We start from the raw sequence: 18,710 nt of genomic DNA, 5'->3' as shown, positions 1-18,710 counted from the left end.
AAGCACACCAGGTCCAAGTCACCTTTTCAATTCTCACAGGATCTAAAGTAGGACTGCTTGCCAGTGAACATTTCCTATGGTTTGACAGTTTTCCAGAAACTCAGCAGTCACATCAGTAAGGTGCGAGGCTTGTCTGCCAGGGTACAGTGAACTACAAGCAGGCTTAGGGAGGGGAAGGGCACACGCTCTAAGACATTACATAACGTTGCCTTTGTGCCAGGTATGTTAGTCTGTTGGTGCTGGTAAGAAGCTAGTTTTGTGTGTGTGTGTGTGTGCGTGTGTGTGTGTGTGTGTGTGTGCGCGCGTGCACGCGTGTGCATACGTGCATGCATGTGTGTGTGTGCACACAAACACACGCTCCAGAGGCTTGACCTCAGGGCCTGGGTGCTGTCCCTGAGCTTTTGTGCTCTTGGCTAGTGCTCTGTCACTTGAGCTACACCTCCATTTCAGGTATTTTGGGTGGATATTTGGACACATAAGTCTCAGGTTTTGTGTTTTATGTTTTTTGTTTTGCCAGTCCTGGGGCCTGGCACTGTCCCTGAGCTTCTCTTGAGCCACAGCACTACTTCCAGCTTTTTCTATGTATGTAGTACTGAGTCATGGAATCCAGGGCTTCATGCCTGCTAGGCAAGCACTCTACCACTAAGCCACATTCCCAACCGTAAGTCTCAAGTTTGTCTGCCCAGGCTGGTTTTGAACCACCATTTTCAGATCTCATCCTCCTGAGTAGCTAGGATTATGGGCATGAGCCATTGGCACCAGGCTTCCTTATTTTTTTTAGTGGTACCATGAGGCTAATTCTTACAATTCCAACAGGTTCCATTCTCAGATTTTCATATATACATACCATCTACCTTGACCCTATCCCTCCTCATTCATCCTCCTGGTTGGAGCTAAGGGGTTTTTTGTTTTTGTTGTTTTTGCTCGTACTGGCTTGAACTCAGGGCTTAGGCACTGAGCTTTTTTTGCTCAAAGTAGCTCTCTACCACTTGAGCCACAACCCTGATTTCAACTTTTTTGGTATTTATTGGAGATAAGAATCTTATTTTCGCCAGGTGCTGGTGGCTCATGCCTGTAATCCTAGCTACTCAGGAGGCTGAGATCTGAGGATCGCGGTTCAAAGCCAGCCAGAGCAGGAAAGTCCGTGACACTCTTATCTCCAATAAACCACCAGAAAACTGGAAGTGGCACTGTAGCTCAAGTGGTAGAGTGCTAGCTTTGAGCTGTAGAGCTGAGGGACAGCGCCCAGGCCCAGAGTTCAAGCCCCACAACCGACCAAAAAAAAAAAAAAGTCGTATTTTCCTGCCCGGGCTGGCTTCACACTGATCCTCAGATCTCAGCCTCTTAGGTAGGATTACAGCAAAAGCTACTGGTGCCTGGCTATAGCTCTTTCCCCCCCTCACCCCCCCCTTCCCCCAGTTGTGGGGCTTAAACTCTGGGCCTGGGTGCTGTCCCTCAACTCTTCGGCTCAAGATGAGTGCTTTATCACTTGAGCCACAGCACCACTTCTGGTTTTCTGGTGGTTAATTATAGTTAAGAGTCTCATGGGCTTTCCTGCCTGGGCTGGCTTTGAACTGCAATCCTCAGATCTCAGCCTCCTAAGTAGCTACGATTACAGGTGAGAGCCACCAGAGCCGGCCCTTTATTAAAGAAGCAAAGAACTGAGACTCTTGTCTCCCTCAAGTGGAGGCTGCTCTGTGCCAGCAAACACAGAAGTATTGGCATTTTCTCTGGATACTTTCTATATCCAACTTCAGAATAGAAGTCATAATGATAGAAGAACAATTGAAGGGCTGGGATGTAGCTCAGTGGCAAAGCGCTTGCCTAGCAAGTGCAACGTCCTGGGTTTGATCCAAAAAGTACCAAAAAAGAAAAGACAAAAAAAAAAAAAGAAATACAGTTAAAAAAAAAAAAACCCAAACAGAAGAACAATTGAAGGTCAGGAAAGAACTTTACAGTAACTTCAAAGGTAGTTATATTTTATTCTTGATCCTTTTTCCCAATTCCAGGGTTATTTTAAAGTCTCAAAACAATGCATTAAAAAGTCATGTCATCACGTGAGGAAAAATGGGCTAAGTTTTTGCCAATTCTGAAAGCAGCAAAACCTGAGTGCTCCCAGCAAGTATGGCAGATACTGAGTGTATGCTGCGCCTGGCGCCTGCGCAGAAAGCACACGTCCCTGCAGTGCTGGACAGGGAACCCTGTCGCCTTCCACATCACCTCCGGAGACCTGCCTGCTACACAACGAAGAAGTATGATGTGCTTTGTTCTGCACCGAAAACTTAAGCCTCTTGAGCAGTGTTCTCTAGATTCCGCCATTGTACGGGACAATGGCCTTCTTCCTTCAGGCTGCCAGTGGTGCAACTCGAGCTTCCTCGTGGGCGGCCTCAACCCTGCTAAAGGTTAGATGTCACTAGTGTTCCGGTCACTGTCCTTTGCTACTGCCAGACTATGGGAAGAGTGATTGGTGTGTTCTTGTTGATTGGAAGAAACTGCTCCAAAGAACATGGAAGAAAACCAGAGGGAGAAAGAACTGCACTGTTTGTTCTGAAGTGAAAGCTCGCTCAGGAAGGACTGGGTGTAGGTGACATCTGGCTGTAGGGGGTGGGTGGGGGACATCCAGATGTTCTGCCTCACCAGAAATCGGCAAAGTGAGCACGGACTGAATACATAAGACTCCAAAGGAAGGAGAAGCAAGTGCTCAGAGTACTGTGGTCGGAGCGGCCAGCTCCGCGGCAGTGTAGACAAATCCAGTCTGTAGAATAAAACGTCAGCCAAGAGCATGTGACAGAAATAGCCAAATGAGAAGCAAATGGTAGAGAAGAGCAGTCTTAAAGTGGAGGTTCACCTAATAAACAGCAGCACGTAACAAAAATCAGCTCTTGGCATGTGGTGGCATGATAATGACAGCATCCGTGGATGCTAAGTCATTAGGCAGAGAAGTGGGGCAAAGTGGGGCACACTGAGTCCTGAAGCCTCTCCCAGAGGCTCAGCAGCTGCTGGGAGCAAACAAGTCACTTCTGCAGGGAAAGTTGGCAGCCACATCACCAGTCGTCAACATCAGCACGTTTTGTTCTCATCCCAAATGCTCGGTCGAGACCTAACCGTGAGGAAACATCAGAAAAGCCCAAATTCAGACACCATGGCACAATAGAGGGAGGGAGAAGACTCAGAAAACAAATGGCCCAGGTTTGAGGAGATGCAGCAGGTCTACGATGCGGACCTGTGGGCAAGCTGGGTGATGGTGTGTGAGATTTGCTTGTGCTATTGACAAGTAAGTCTAAATTTATCTTATGGTTGGGGTGGGTTGTGCAGGTCTGTGGTGGACACAAAGGTCCTGGGTTCCATCCCCAGAACTGAAAAAAATGTATGTGTGAATGTCCATGTGGAAGAGTTAACCATAGAGGAATTTGTGAAGTAATTGTTCATCTCTTACTATTTGTGTTTTCTGACTTTTCTTCAATGAAATAACTATTTTTGTGTGTAAATGTGGCCCTGGGGTGGGTACCCAGGGCCTTGTGCATGGCAGGCAAATGTTATACCATAGAGCCACATCCTCCCATCCCCCAGGAAATAATCATGTGCTCTTTGTTGTTGGCCATGGGGCTTGAACTCTGGGCCTGGCCACTGTCCTTCAGCTCTTCAGCTCAAGGCGAGCGTTCTACCACTTGAGCCACAGCGCCACTTCTGGTTTTCTGGTGGTTTATTGGAGATAAGAGTCTCATGGACTTTCCTGTGGCACTGTGGCTCAAGTAGCAGAGTGCTACCCTTGAGCAAACGAAACTCAAGGACAGTGCCCAGGCCCAGAGTTCAAGTCCCAGGACTGGCCAAGAAACAAAACAGCAAAAACCAGTGCTGGAGGTGTGGCTCAGGTTAATGCTGGCCTAGCAAGTAGAAGGACTGGGAACTCAGAAAGGGGCTGTCAGTGGTAGACACATGCTTAATTGCTAGAGGCTCTGGCTCCAGTCCTCATGGCCAAGAAAAACAAACAAATGAGTGGTCAGGACACTGGGGTGATGGGGGTGGAAAACGCTCCACCCTGACGGGTCATGTCAGTATTTCTCTTACCCTCCTGAACACTGGGCTGGATTCCCTGTCTGGGTGCTCCTCACTGGGTGCTCTCTTCTTCAGAGGACTGCTGTGGTTTTCCTGGGCACCACTCTCCGGGGGAGACTCAGCGGGACACAGCCTTTTCCGTGAAATTTTCCTTGAGATGCTCTCTGCAGCCTGGCTGCTTCTACTCTGACCCAGGGTCAGCCTTGCCCGTGCTGGACTGGACCTGAGGGTCAGTGAGAGAGTGGTTATTACTACCGGTGGAGACACGTGACATCCTAACTTAGGACATGCATCCAAACAACAGAGCTGCTTGTTGAAAATTACAATTCATGTCTGTGATTATTTTTGAATCTTTCAATAAAATAACCCAGTTATAGGAGATAGTGTAATAATGCGGTAACAGGACTGAATAAGAAAAAAATAAACCACTAGCCATGTATATGATATAATTTTTTTTTTTTTTTTTTTTTTGTCGGTCGTGGGGCTTGAACTCTAGGCCTGGGCGCTGTCCCTCAGCTCTTCAGCTCAAGGCGAGCGCTCTACCACTTGAGCTACAGCGCCACTTCCGGTTTTCTGGTGGTTTATTGGAGATAGGAGTCTCACGGTCTCTCCTGCCCGGGCTGGCTTTGAACCGCGATCCTCAGATCTCAGCCTCCTGAGTAGCTAGGATTACAGGCGTGAGCCACCAGCGCCCGGCTATGATATAATTTTTGAGGTAATGAAAACCCATGTTTCTGAGTCATAATGGATAATACAAACATGTCCATAATGTACTTTGTGGGAGGAAAAAGGATACAAAAGACATATGATGTTGTTTAAAATATAAATATACAGGACTGAAGGTTTAACTCAGTGATAGAGGAATTGGCTAGCATGTGCAAGGCCCTAGCTTCCATCTCCAGCACTGCAACACACACACACACACAGACACACACACACACGTCATGAGTATGCATAGGCATATGTATATGCAAACAAAGTCTGAATGAAAATTCAGTGAGGGGCTGGGAAGGTGGCTCAGTGGTAGAGCACTTGCCTTGCATGCTCGAGGCCCTGGGTTCTATTCCTCAGCACCACATAAGAAAAAAGCCGGAAGTGGCGCTGTGGCTCAAGTGGTAGAGCGCTAGCCTTGAGCTGAAGAGCTGAGGGACAGTGCCCAGGCCCACAGTTCAGGCCCCAAGACCGGACCCAAAAAAAAAAAAAATTCAGTGAGCCAAAATGTTAATAGTGGCTGTCTCGAGAAGGTGCTTTTTTTTTTTTTTTTTGTACTTTTTCTGTATTTTCTTTCTTTTTTTTTTTTTTGTCAGTCGTGGCGCTTGAACTCTGGGCTTGGGTGCTATCTCTGTGCTCTTCAGCTCAAGGTGAGCGCTCCATGGCTTGAGTCACAGCAGAACCTCCCGTTTTCTGGTGGTTTATTGCAGATAAGAGTCTCAGGGAGGGGCTGGGAAGATGGCTCGGTGGTAAAGCGCTGACCTTGCATGCATGAGGCCCTGGGTTCGATTCCTCAGCACCACATAAGCAAAAAGAAAAGCCAGAAGTGGCGCTGTAGCTCAAGTGGTAGAGCACTAGCCTTGAGCTGAAGAGCTGAGGGATAGTGCCCAGGCCCAGAGTTCAGGCCCCACGACCGGACCCAAAAAAAAAAAAAAAAAAAGGCTCAGGGACTTTCCTGCCTGGGCTGGCTTAGAACCATGATCCCCTGAGTAGCTAGGATTTACAGGTGTAAGTCACTATTGCCCGGCTTAGATTTTCTGTATTTTCTGTAACTTTGAAATTAGCTTACAACGAAGCATGCCTCCCCAAAAACAGTTACAAAGGAAAAGAATAGGAGAGAGAAGCCGGGCATCTGCACAGCACTCCCTACTCTTCCCCCCATCCCCTCCCCCCTGTGAGAAGGGGGCACAGGAGTGAATATGCTTTCTGGGACAGCTAATCCTTTACCACCCTTAAAAGCCAACAGGACATGTGTTTTGAGTGATAATGAAGATACATGAGACCATCCTGTTCAATTCTGATCAGATGAGAAAGTCTCCCATGCTATGGTTCAGCCTCCCAGCTGCTCTTCAGATTCTCAGGTAATGCTCCTTCCTCAGTTGTTTTCTTTTTCTTTTTTTTTTTGTGCCAGTCCTGGAGCTTGAACTCAGGGCCTGGGCACTGTCCCTGAGCTTTTGCTCGGGGCTAGTACTTTACCACTTGAGCCACAGCACCACTTCTGCCTTTTTCTGTTTATGTGATACTAAGGAATCGAACACAGGGCTTCATGCATGCTAGGCAAGCACTCTACCGCTAGGCTACATTCCTAGCCTCCTCAGTTGTTTTCTAAGTAAAGGCCATGCAGCTCTTTCAGCCAATCACATAGAGGAATGGAGCCTCACCTTTCTCCTTCCTGGGGCAGGCACAGGGACAGAGGGGAGGGCGGTCTGCTTGGGTCATCAGCCAAGGTAGCCAAGTAGAAGTGAGCTTCGCATAGCATATCATTAATACTTAGTGCCACTGGCCTAAAGGGACAAAGTCAGTAAAAATGGTATTTATTTTCTGATGGACATTTGAAACACAGTATAAAATGATAAATAATTCTGGAGTAAAAAGAAACAATACAAGTATATGTTTCTGCCTGGTGCTGGTGGCTCAAGCCTAAAACCTAGCTACTCAGGAGGCTGAGATCTGAGGATCATGTTTAAAAACCAGCCTGGGCAAGAAAGTCTATGAGACTCTTAACTCCAATTAACCACCAAAAAGCCAGAAGTACAGTTGTGGCACAAGTGTTAGAGCACTAGCTTTGAGCAAAAGAGCCCAGGCCCTGAGTTCAAGCCCCAGGGCCAGCAAACACACATAAAAATGTTATCTTGGGCTGGGGAGTATGAATCAAATGGTACACCTCTTGCCTGTCAAGTGTGAGGTCCTGACTTAAAACCCCAGCACTAACCCCCCCCCCCCACTAAAAGTCATCTTCCACAATTTTGAGTATTATTAGTAAAGTTCAGAACATTCCTGGCTGGGAAACTGGCTCAGTGGTAGAGTGTTTGCCTCACATGCATGAGGCTCTGGGTTCAATTCCTCAGTACCACATACGCAGAAAAAAGCCAGAAGTGGTGCTGTGGCTCAAGTGGTAGGGCGCTAGCCTTTAGCTGAAGAGCTGAGGGACAGCACCCAGGCCCAAAGTTCAGCCTCCAAAACTGATACATAAAAAGGAAGAAAAAACGAAAAAGCTGGAAGTGGCACTATGGTTCAAGTGGTAGAACGCTAGCCTTAAGCAAAGGGAGCTTGGAGGACAGTGCCTAGGCCCCTAAGTTCAAGCCCCAGGACTGGGAAAAGAAAATACTGCCAGATACCAGTGGCTTATGCTTGTGATCCTAGCTATTCAGGAGGCTGAGATCTGAGGATTGCTGTTCAAAGCCAGCCCAGGCAGAAGAGTCCTGTGAGACTCTTTTATCTCTGAGCATCAAAAAACAAACAAACAAAAAAAAAAAACAGGATATGGCCAGGTACTGGCGGCTCTCCCCTGTAATTCCAGCTATTCAGGAGGCTGAGATCTGAGGATCACAGTTCAAAGCCAGCCTAGACAGGAAAGTCCACGAGATTCTTATCTCCAATGAACTACTTGGAAAAAGGCTGAAGTGGCGCTGTAGGTCAAGTGGTAGAGTGCTAGTCTTGAGCACAGAGAGGCTCAGGAACTGCCTAGGCCCTGAATTCAAACCCCAGGACCAAGCAAAAAGAAAAAGCAAGAAGTGGAGCTGTGGCTCAAGTAGTAAAGCCTAACCTTGAGCACAAACCTCAGGGACAGTACCAACACCTCAGGACTCTAGCACAAAAATGAGTAAGAAATTCCTGAGATGTTTTAAAAATTAATTTTGATCCAGAGGATTGTTACCTATATGAAACAAAAGAAATAATCAGTTCCTAAGACCTACTTCCCAGGAAAATCAAAATGTATGGCGACGGGACCACGCACAGCTTCACAGAGTGTCAGGAAGCCCTGAAGGAAGGAAATAAGAAAAGTTGAAATTTTTTCCCAAAAATATTACTACCAGGCACTGGTGCTTATAATCCTAGCTACTCAGGAGGCTGAGATCTGAGGATCACAGTTTGAAGCCTTCCCCGGAAGAAATTCCTTGTAGGCCTCTTTTTTTTTTTCCCCAAATGAACAAATGCATTTATTTATATATTTACACAAACACAGTCATAGGAGCAGCGGGGACCTTGTAAGACTCTTATTTCCAATTAACCACTCAAAAACTGGAAGTGGAACTGTGGCTCATAGTAGGAAAGCACAGGCCCTGAGTTCAAGTACCATGACTGACAGGAAAAAAAAATCAGTGAAATTTTAAATTTGAATTTCACACAAATATTTTCTTACCTTCAAATCTTTGAGACAAAACGTTACTTCAGTATCTAGTCCAATCTGAAAGAAGTCAAACTCGTCTCTGTCCACACACATCGAGCTGCGCACGGAACTGTTCATGTCTGTTTAATGTTAGAGGAAAATAAAAAAATTTAGTCCTAAAAGTCTTTTTTTTTTTTGGTTGGTTGTGGGGCTTGAACTCTGAGCTTGGGCTCTGTCCCTGTGCTCTTCAGTTCAAGGTGAATGCTCTACTGCTTGAGCCACAGTACCACTTCTGGTTTTCTAGTAGTTTATTGGAGATAAAGAGTCTCACGGATTTTCCTGCCTGGGCTGGCTTTGAACCATGATCCTCAGATCTCAGCCTCTTGAATAGCTAGGATTATAGGCGTGAGTCACTGGCGCCCGGCTGTCCTAAAAATATTAAGTTTTAATATAAGAATATAACCACAGTAGCCACAGATTCACTGAGAAGGTGGAGGTCCATGTCTGTGTCCCCTCCTCTTTGCTGTGACAAATAAAATATAGCAGTGCTGGAAGTTTAACATCAGGATTGGAAGCTGGGCTGGGAGGAGGATGGAGTTGGAGGGCTAAGAAGACAGTGAGTGCTAAATGTGGTCACGTGGTGTATTTGCACGCATGGACTGCTGGGCACTCGGTTCTCCTTTCTGCTAAACACAGAGGACAGCAGAAGATAAGAGACGAACATGACAACTTTTTAAATTTTTGTTGTTGTTGTTGGTCGTGAGGCCTGAACTCTGGGCCTGGGCACTGTCCCTCAGCTCTTCAGCTCAAGGCTAGCATCCTACCACTTGAGCCACAGCACCACTTCCTACTTTTTCTGCTTATGTGGTGCAGAGGTATTGAACCTAGGGCCTCATGCATGCAAGACAAGCACTCTACCACTGAGCCACCTTCCTAGCCCAGACATTGCAACCTTAACAAAGTATATTTTCCTTAGTCATCATTTCCTTCATTTAAAAACCTAAAATTCAAAACCAAATATTGAATTACAAATTATGTTACTATTTGTGTTAAAATTCCTGGATCTCTTAGAGCTTTTTCTAATCTTTTCACGTCTTCCTGCTTCTTAGGCAGGAATGATACTACAATACGCTGTGTGCTGTGTGGCTAGCAATGACCCCAGCACACCAGGACACACATATTATCCTTACCTGTGGCTTGCTCATTAGAACTCCTGAGGCAAAAATCCACTGATGTGACAGCGAGGGTAACTTCCTCTAGATTTGATGGGAAAAGAACAACCGTCTCAGCCAGTAATCTGTAAAGTACAGTGAACTCTATTAGCATTGTTGGCTGAGCATGGTGATGCAGGCCTGTAATACCAGCACTAGGAAGGCTGAGGTAGGAAGATCCTTTGAAGTCCATTTCTAGAACTGTATGTGGTGGCTATAGCATGGCCTCCCCGACATCCCCACCTCCTTGTATTCATGTCCCATCGCCTCCTCCTCCTCCAGCGTGGGCTGGCTCTAAGGGTTCACTTCTAAGTCAGAAGGCTGGAGTGTGAAACAGGTTTGCAGCTGGGAGACTCGTGTTTCCTTTCTCTTCCTCTTTGCTCAGATCATCAGCTGCCATCTGTGAGACACACAGGCACCCCACAGGCGCAGCTCCATTTGGAGCTCAGAAGTGGATTCTGTGAAGGCCCCAGGGGAGTGGTCAGGTGAGGCGCACGGTGCTGGCACTGTCCTCCGCCTCCCGAGACCTTGAGCCAGGAACACACAGCTAAATAAGGATTATTACTAAAGGGCCGTACTTAGCTCTTTCTCCTTTATTTTTTTGTCAGTCATGGGTCTTGACCCCGGGAACTGGGTGCTATCCCTGAGCTGGGTTTTCTCTCAGGGCTAGCATTCTACCACTTGAGCCAAGGCACCATTCTAGCTTATTTTTTTTGGTAGTTACCTGGAGACAGGAGTCTCATGGACTTTGCTGCCACTGCTGGCTTTGCACAAAGATCCCCAGATCTTAGCCTCCTGAGTAGCTAGGATTACAGGTATGAACCACTGGCATCTGGCTAAATGTGAAGTATGAGGTAGTAATTTACGGTCAAGGTTTTCCTCTGTGGCTAGAAGGGAATATAGAAAGCTGAAGGTGGGATATTTTTAGAGCTTTCTTGGCCATTATATTATCACTACCTTTAGGCAGTTATTATCTACTATTATCTTACTCAAGGTTTCCTTAAAGTGATATCTCTCTAAGTCAAGTTTTAGTGTTACAAAAAGCTTTAGGGGCTAGGCATGACAGCACACTCCTGTAAGCCCAGCAACTGGGGAGGAAGGCATTAGTTAGGAGAATTAACCACCAGAAAACTGGAAGTGGTGCTGTGGCTCAAGTGGTAGAGCGCTAGCCTTGAGCTGAAGAGCCCAAGGACAGCACTCAGGTCCCAAGAGAGTTTAAGCCCCACTACTGACAAAAAACAAAACACAATAATTTAAAAATAACAAGTTATAACTGATTGAAAAGCTCTAGGGCATTAATTCGTCCCTCTGTAACCACACTATATTCAGAAAAAGGGAAAAAACACTGGAAACTGATTACCTTGGCTGAATCACTAGTATATTAGTACACATGTTCTTTTCGAGAAGAACTTGGATAGGCCGGCTTTCTTCAAAGCGCAGGTTATGGGTTTTTTTAATACCTTAAAAAAAATAAAGCATCCTTTTAACTATTGTAAAGGCAAAATAGATTTTAAGTCTTTAAGTTTCACAGCCAAGTTAAAACAATAATTGGAACATGTTGTACACGTGTGAAAGTGTAACAACGAAATCCTCCTCTGAGCCGGGTGCCAGTGGCTCCCACCTGTCATCCTAGCTACTTAGGAGGCTGAGATCTGAGGATCTTGGTTCAAAGCCAGCCCAGGCAGGAAAATCCATGAGACTCTTATCTCCAATTAACCACTGGAAAATCAGAATTGGTGTGTGGTTCAAAGTTGTAGAGTGCTACCGGAGTGGAAAAGCTCAGGAACAGCACGCAGACCCAAAGGTCAAACCCCATGACCAACCAGAAAAAATAAAAAAAGAAATCCTCCTCTGTATAAGTAATGTAAGCTAGTTGTTGTTGTTTTAGGCAACTTAAAACAATAAGTAACATTTATTGTGTGGCAAAGAACTAGTTTGAAGCAGCACTCTTTAATGAAGTATGCTATCGTCCCCTAGTGGTCACAAGGTGACATGCCATGCAGCTTGACCACACTAAACTGGAATTCCTTTAGATAGGTGGGCTTTGACATTGTAAACCAGTGCCACTCACTACCAAGGCTCCACCACCCTCCAACCATAGTACCTTTTTGTGCAGGACTTTCAGAGTTAGACCCTCACATCTGGCCTGTGAATTTTTTTCCCTTGGTGAGGTACGAAAACATGCTAAGTACCCAAGTACTCCCCCAAATGCTCAGAACCTGAATATTTCAGATTTGGGAGTTCTTTGGCATTTGCACAGACCTTACAAGTGGAACACCCCTGATTTGGAAATCACATTTTGTCATCTTTTGGATTTTCAAATTAGGCATGCTCAGTCTACAATGTGCCACAAATTGTAGCCTGCATCCTATAATCATTCTCTGCCCCTCACCATGTTGTGCAGGATGGGGAGAAACTAAGTCTTAGAAGCTAAAACCACAGTGAGACATAGTGACTTTTCAAGACTAACAGCGTGTGATTTTGCTGTTATATGAACGAGAAATATGTTAAATCATTGGAAGGAGAAATATGTTAAATCATTGATATTTATAGGCAAAAAAATCAGGATAAAAATGCATACTGAGATAATGTTTCTTTTCTTTTTTTTTTTTTTTTTGGTCCGGTCATGGGGCCTGAACTCTGGGCTTGGGCACTGTCCCTCAGCTCTTCAGCTCAAGACTAGCGCTCTACCACTTGAGCCACAGCGCCACTTCCAGCTTTTTTCTTTTTGCTTATGTGGTGCTGAGGAATAGAACCCAGGGCCTCGAGCATGCAAGGCAAGCGCTTTACCACTGAGCCAACTTCCCAGCCCTGAGATAATGTTATTAAGAGCTAGGTGCTGGTGGCTTATGCCTGTAATCCTAGCTACTCAGGAGGTTGATCTGAGGATTGTGGTTCAAAGCCAGCCTGGGAAGGAAAATCTATGAGATTCTTATTACTCAGGAACAGCACCCAGGTCCTGAGTTCAAGTCCCAGGACCAAACAATTACCACAAAGATAAGCTTAAGATAAAATTAAGAAATATTAGATAACTCTGGGGATACACACCTGTCATCCTAGCTTCTTAGATGGTATAAGCAGAGGATGGAGCACTGAGGCCCTATCCTAGATAGATAGATAGATAGATAGATAGATAGATAGATAGATAGATGATAGATAGATAGCAAAAATGTTGAAGATGTGGCTCAATAGGTAGAATTTCTGCCCAGGAAGCCCAAGACCTGGAGCTCAAAACCCAGAACAGCTGGGGAAGAAAAAATATATAAATTGTAACATTATGAGGCATCTTTTGTTTGTTTCCTTGTTTTTTTTTTAATTAAAAAAATAAAAAGAAATGCCTAATACCAATCATCATACAGGAACAGGGATAGACAAGGGAATACCTTTACTCGCCCAAGCAATGATGCTACAGCAGAGGTCTTGAGAGTAAGTTTCAATATTCTCAAACTAAAACCAGTTCAGAAGAAACAACATTTTATTTTTATTTTTTTTTGGGGGGGGGTCCGGTCATAGTGCCTGAACTCTGGGCCTGGGCGCTGTCCCTCAGCTCTTCAGCTCAAGGCTAGCGCTCTACCACTTGAGCCACAGCACCACTTCTGGCTTTTTTCTTTTTTTTGCTTATGTGGTGCTGAGGAATCGAACCCAGGGCCTCATGCATGCAAGGCAAATGCTCTACCACTGAGCCACCTTCCCAGCCCTTTTATTTTTTGTTGGTCATGGGGTTTGAACTCTGGGCCTGGGCGCTGTCCCTCACCTCTTCAGCAAAAGGTGAGTGCTCTAACACTTAAGCCACAGCACCACTTCCGGTTTTCTGGTGGTTTATTGAAGAGTCTTAGGGACTTTCCTGCCTGGGCTGGCTTTGAACCGAGATCCTCGGATCTCAACCTCCTGAGTAGCTAGGATTATAGGCGTGAGCCACTGGCACCCGGCAGAAACAGCATTTTAAACCATTCAGTTATACCTACTGTGCTTGCAGAAGAGCTGAATAATAAATCTGCACTTCCCAGATTTTGTGAACATTTTGCACTTCTCAACATTCCTCTCAAGGAAATTCAGACATTTAAAGATGGGCAGAAGAGACTGTAAAAGAAACACATGACAACTATTAAACAGGTACCTGATATAGCTGCTTATCTTCTTAAACCCAACTTGGTTATGTGTATTCATAAATGAGCTGAGGGATCTGCATGCCAATGTGTAGTGTTGAGCAGATGGATTTTTGTCATGTATGAAAGAAAAACATGAAGATTTACCTGCATTGTGAACTTGAAATTTAAAGTCAGTGGAATGTCATCATGATTCATTGTCCCTGACGTTGACCATTGATATTGTTCAAAAAACACAGGTGAGAAGAGGGCATATCCATAGGCTGAACAAGAAGAATTAATAGATCGCAGCACGAGCTGGAAAAATAAGTGAGCTGTTTGGAACAAAACCAACTTCAAGTTCCATTATGTAAGGCTGCGAAGGTGGCTTAGTGGTCGAGTGCTTGCCTAGCATGCATGAATCCCTGGGTTCCATTCCTCAGTACCACATACACAGAAAAGGCTAGAAGTGGTGCTGTGGCACAAGTGGTAGCCTTGAGCTAAAGAAGTTCAGGGACAGTGCCCAGGCCCTGAATTCAAGCCCCAGGACTGGCAGTAACAACAAATTTAAATTCCAGATGGGTGTGGTGGCTCACACCTGTAATCCTAGCTACTAAGGAGGCTGAGATCTGAGGATCGCAGTTCAAAGCCAGCCCAGGCAGGAAAGTTATCTCCAATGAACCACCAGAAAACGGGAAGTGGCACTGTGGCTCAGTGGTAGAGTGCTTACCTAGCATGCATGAAACCCTGGGTTAAATTCCTCAGTACCACATAAACAGAAAAAGCTGGAAGTGGCGCTGTGGCTCAAGTGGTAGAGTGCTAGCCTTGAGCAAGAAAAGCTCAGGGACAGTGCCCAGGCCCTGAGTTCAAGACCCAGGACAGGCAAAAAAAAAAAAAAAAGAAGCATAAACCGTTAGCTATGGACTGTACCACACAGTGTGTATTTACACATTTACATATACATATTATATTGAATATATATTCCATCTAAAATTTTACATGGTGAACATGTAAAATTATAATTCCTAAAGGGGCCTTAACTTTTTAAAAAATTTTTTTTGGTCAGTCGTGGGGCTTGAACTCTGGGCTTAGGTGCTGTCCCTGTGCTTTTCAGCTCAAGGCGAGTGATCGATTGCTTGAGCCACAGCACCACTGGGGCCTTAACTTTAACACATGTAGTGGCAGAAGGCACTAGAAAAGGGAATCACACTGGACACTGTAGCTCACACTAGCTAATCGGGAGGCTGAGATCAAGAGGATCATAGTTAAAAGGCCAGCCTGAGCATGCAAGACCCCAACCAGTAGCTAGGGGTCATGATGACTTAGCTAATAGAAAGATGTGATTGAAAGGATCAAAGTTTCAGGCAGCTCAGGTGAAAAAACTTTGCTACGTTTCATCTCAAAAAAAAAGCTGGCGGGGCTGGGAAGGTGGCTCAGTGGTAGAGCGCTTGCCTTGCATGCCTGAGGCCCTGGGTTCAATTCCTCAGCACCATATAAGCAAAAAGAAAAAAGCCGGAAGTGGCACTGTCGCTCAAGTAGTAGCCTTGAGCTAGCCTTGAGCTGAAGAGCTGAGGGTCAGCGCCCAGGCCCAGAGTTCAGGACCGACGACCAGACCCCCCCCCCCCCCCCCCGCCAAAAAAAATAAAAATCTGGCATGATGACACATACCTGTCAGCCCAGCTATGATGGAAAACAGAGAATAGGAGAACTGTGGTCCAGGTGCAGGCCTGAGCAGGGGGAACCTACTTCAAACTAACCAGTGTCAAAAAGGGTGCTGAACTGGGCACATGCCTATAATCATAGCTACTCAGGAGGCTGAGATCTGAGGATCAAGGTTCAGAGCCAGCTCAGGCAGGAAAGTCCATTAGACTCTTACCTCCAATGAACCACCAGAAAATGGAAGTGGCGCTGTGGCTCAAGTGGTAGAGCGCTCACCTTGAGCTGAAGAGCTGAGGGACAGTGCCCAGGCCCAGAGTTCAAGCCCCACGACTGACCAAAAAGAAAAAAAAAAAAGGTGCTGAGACTGTGCTGGTGACTCACACCTGTAATCCTAGCTACTTAGGAGGCAGAGATCTGAGGATCACGGTTCAAAGCCAGCCAGGAGGGCTGGGAAGGTGGCTCAGTGGTAGAGTGCTTGCATATATGAGGCCCTGGGTTTGATTCCTCAGCACCACATAAGCAGAAAAGCCAGAAGTGGCACTACGGCTCAAGTGGTAGAGCCTTTAGCTGAAGAGCTGAGGGACAGCACCCGGGCCCAGAGTTCAGGCCCTACAACCGACAAAACAACAAAAAACAAACAAAAAACTAAAAACAAAAAACAAAGCCAGCCAGGACAAGAAAGCCTAGGAGACTCTTGTCTTCAGTTAACCCAGACAACTGGAAGTGGTGCTGTGGCTCAAAGTGGTAGAGCACTTGTCTTAAGGGGAGATCATTTGATCATTTGCTTTTTTTTTTTTTTTGCCAGTCCTGGGGCTTGAACTCTGGGCCTGGGCACTGTACCTGAGCTGCTTTTGCTCAAGGCTAGTGCTCTATCACTTGAGCCAAAGCACCAATTCTGGCTTTTTGTGTTTCTGTGGCAGTGAGGAATGGAACCCAGGTCTTCATGCATGCTAAGCAAGCACTCCACCACTAAACCACATTCCCAGCCCATAGTCTTGAAAGGAAAAGCTTAAGGATTGCATCCAGTCCCTGACTTCAAACCTCAGCACCAACAAAGAAAAAATAAATGGTGTTGAGGTGTAGCTCACCAGTAGAGCACCTGAACATCAAGCCCAAGGTCCTAAGTTCAAACCCAAACCCCAGTACCATACACACAAACAAAGGAGTTATAGCCAACTTAGGTCTCACACCTTCTCTAAGGTAAGAAAGCATTACTTAGTTCCAACCAACTAATTCCTTGAGACAAACCCAGAGTGGCTCACACCTATAAACCTAGCTACTCAACCTAGCTGAGACATGAGGATCTTGGTTTGAAGCCAGCCAGTGCAGGAAAGTCCTTGAGATTCTTCTCTCCAATAAATTATCAAAAAGCCAAAAGTGGAGCTGTGGTTCAAGTGGTAGCGCACCAGCCTTAAAAAAAAAAAAGAAGCTTAAGGATAGATCCCAGGCTCTGAGTTCAAACCTAGGGATTGGCACAAAACAAAACAAAAGCCCAGAATTGTCAGGTCTTTTGATTTTTTTAAACAGAAGCAAAAACGGAGACTTTTATGTGGATTCTCCCTAAATTTTTCTTTTATTCTGGCCTTGGGTCTTAAACTCTTGGTCCAAGCACTATCCCTAAGCTCCTTTTGCTCAAGGCTAGCACTCTACCACTTGAGCCACAGCACCACTTCCAGTTTTCTAGTGGTTTATTGGAGATAAGAGTCTCACAGGCCAGGTGCCAGTGGCTCACACCTGTAATCCTAGCTACTCAGGAGGCTGAGATCTGAGGATCACGGTTCAAAGCCAGCCTGGGCAGGAAAGTTCGTGATACTCTTATCTCCAATAAACCACTCAGAAAACTGGAAATGGCGCTGTGGCTCAATCGGTAGAGTGCTTGCCTTGAGCTGAAAAGCTGAGGGACAGAGCCCAAGCCCAATGTTCAAGCCCCACGACCAACCAAAAAAAAAAAAAAAAGAGAGTCTCACAGCTTTTCCTGCCTGGGCTGACTTTGAAGTGCGATCCTCAGATCTCAGCCTCCTGAGTAGCTAGGATTACAGGTGTGAGCCACAGGTGTCTGGCCTCAACATCACTTCTTGCTTTAACACAATGCCTATAGCTTGATGCTTTTACTTACACCTTGTTTGGATGGGTCAAGCCACAGCTCGTTACTCAGCCGTGCTAGGGCTTGGATTGTCTTCCCAAAGACTATGGAGAAAAAAGAAAGTGCTGCTTATGGTTTTTCTCAGCATGCAGAACACAAGATACATTGGTAAAGAAAACTGGGATGAACTGTAATCTCTGAAAACTACAGCTGATTTTATAATTTAGAAAAAAACTGGGTCAATTTAATGGTATTTTCTCTTGACTCTTCAATTGAACCATTTGTCTCTGTCCTTGGGTCAAATTCCTGAAAAAGGAAATGGAGGAGTTTTTAGGATTGTAGATACTACAGCTCATCATCCAGCAAGTGGTTATTTGGGAAATTGCTGACATCTGTTCTACCCAAACTTTACTACCTATTTTTGAAATGCATACACAGGTTCAGTATGATTCTACCATTCACCCTGAACCCTATAAACTATAACATTTGGCTTCTCTTTAGCATCCAGTATGCTCAGGTTAACCATGATGACCTCAATTTACGCTGTGTCAAGTTCTACTAGGACAACTATAAAGCTAAATGCAAGACCATGAGGGGAGTTGACTTGCTATATGTAGCTAATGTGTCTGGCAGTCTACCCAGACACATTAGCACAACTTCCTGTTAACTAATAGAATGTGTTGATTTTTGTCAAACCAAAAAGCAAGTGACTATATCTGGCATTTGTTCAACTGATATATACACACATGTAATTATACATTACATAGCAGTATACACTAATGTCACATTGCTTTAAGAACTACAATGCGCTGGTGGCTCACGCCTGTCATCCCAGCTACTCAGGAGGCTGAGATCTGAGGATCATGGTTCGAAGCCAGCCCAGGCAGGAAAGTCGGTGAGACTCTTTTCTTCCACGGATCACCCCAAAGCCGGAAGTAGAGCTGTGGCTCCTGTGGCAGAGCGCTCGCCTTGAGCAACGGAGCCAGGACAGCCGCGTTCAAGCCCCACAACCGACAAACAGCAACAACAAATCTACGTAAATAACACAGAAGGACTTGGGCCTCGTGCTCGGGCTGCGGCGCCGGCGGGGCCCGGGGCGCGCGGCCTCAAGCCGGAACCGCTTCGTGGACTTCAGGCTTTCCCCCTTCTACGCGAGAAGCACCTTTCAGCTGACCGCCGTTCATCGTGCACTTCAGCATGGCCGCCGGCGCTACACTGCAGGCCGCGCGGCGAGCACGCACTCCGATACCCGGATGTGGCCCGCTCCTTTCGAGCTAGGCAATCGCTCCACTCCC

At 45.9% G+C, this 18,710-nt stretch overlaps 1 protein-coding gene across 1 annotated transcript; it reads right to left on the bottom strand.

The window, feature by feature from the left end:
• Positions 1-1,968: 1,968 nt before the first annotated feature.
• Rad9b (RAD9 checkpoint clamp component B) lies at positions 1,969-18,698 on the bottom strand. Its single transcript, XM_042669014.1, has 11 exons — positions 18,578-18,698; positions 17,449-17,519; positions 13,842-13,991; positions 13,554-13,668; positions 10,949-11,048; positions 9,568-9,674; positions 8,411-8,517; positions 7,965-8,029; positions 6,429-6,551; positions 4,069-4,279; positions 1,969-3,100 (listed from the first exon to the last, which is right to left on the bottom strand). Exons 1-11 carry the CDS (start codon positions 18,612-18,614, stop codon positions 3,077-3,079), a joined length of 1,110 nt encoding a protein of 369 aa, XP_042524948.1. The 5' UTR covers positions 18,615-18,698; the 3' UTR covers positions 1,969-3,076.
• Between the last annotated feature and the right edge of the window lie 12 nt (positions 18,699-18,710).

The sequence above is a fragment of the Dipodomys spectabilis genome, unplaced genomic scaffold (genome assembly GCF_019054845.1).
Source record: "Dipodomys spectabilis isolate Male_0828 unplaced genomic scaffold, ASM1905484v1 ptg000480l, whole genome shotgun sequence".
NCBI classification, from domain to species: domain Eukaryota; kingdom Metazoa; phylum Chordata; class Mammalia; order Rodentia; family Heteromyidae; genus Dipodomys; species Dipodomys spectabilis.
This window is presented reverse-complemented; position numbering and strand designations above follow the sequence as displayed.

What these genes read in the sequence shown, in the direction of transcription:
- Rad9b (XM_042669014.1), bottom strand. Translation starts at nt 18,614, where the DNA reads ATGCTGAAGTGCACGATGAACGGCGGTCAGCTGAAAG. An exon ending in GAACGGCGGTCAGCTGAAAG is followed by an intron (nt 17,520 to 18,577) that starts GTGCTTCTCGCG and finishes TTTTCTCCATAG; the next exon opens with TCTTTGGGAAGACAATCCAA. An exon ending in CTGCCCCAGGAAGGAGAAAG is followed by an intron (nt 4,280 to 6,428) that starts GTGAGGCTCCAT and finishes ACTGACCCTCAG; the next exon opens with GTCCAGTCCAGCACGGGCAA.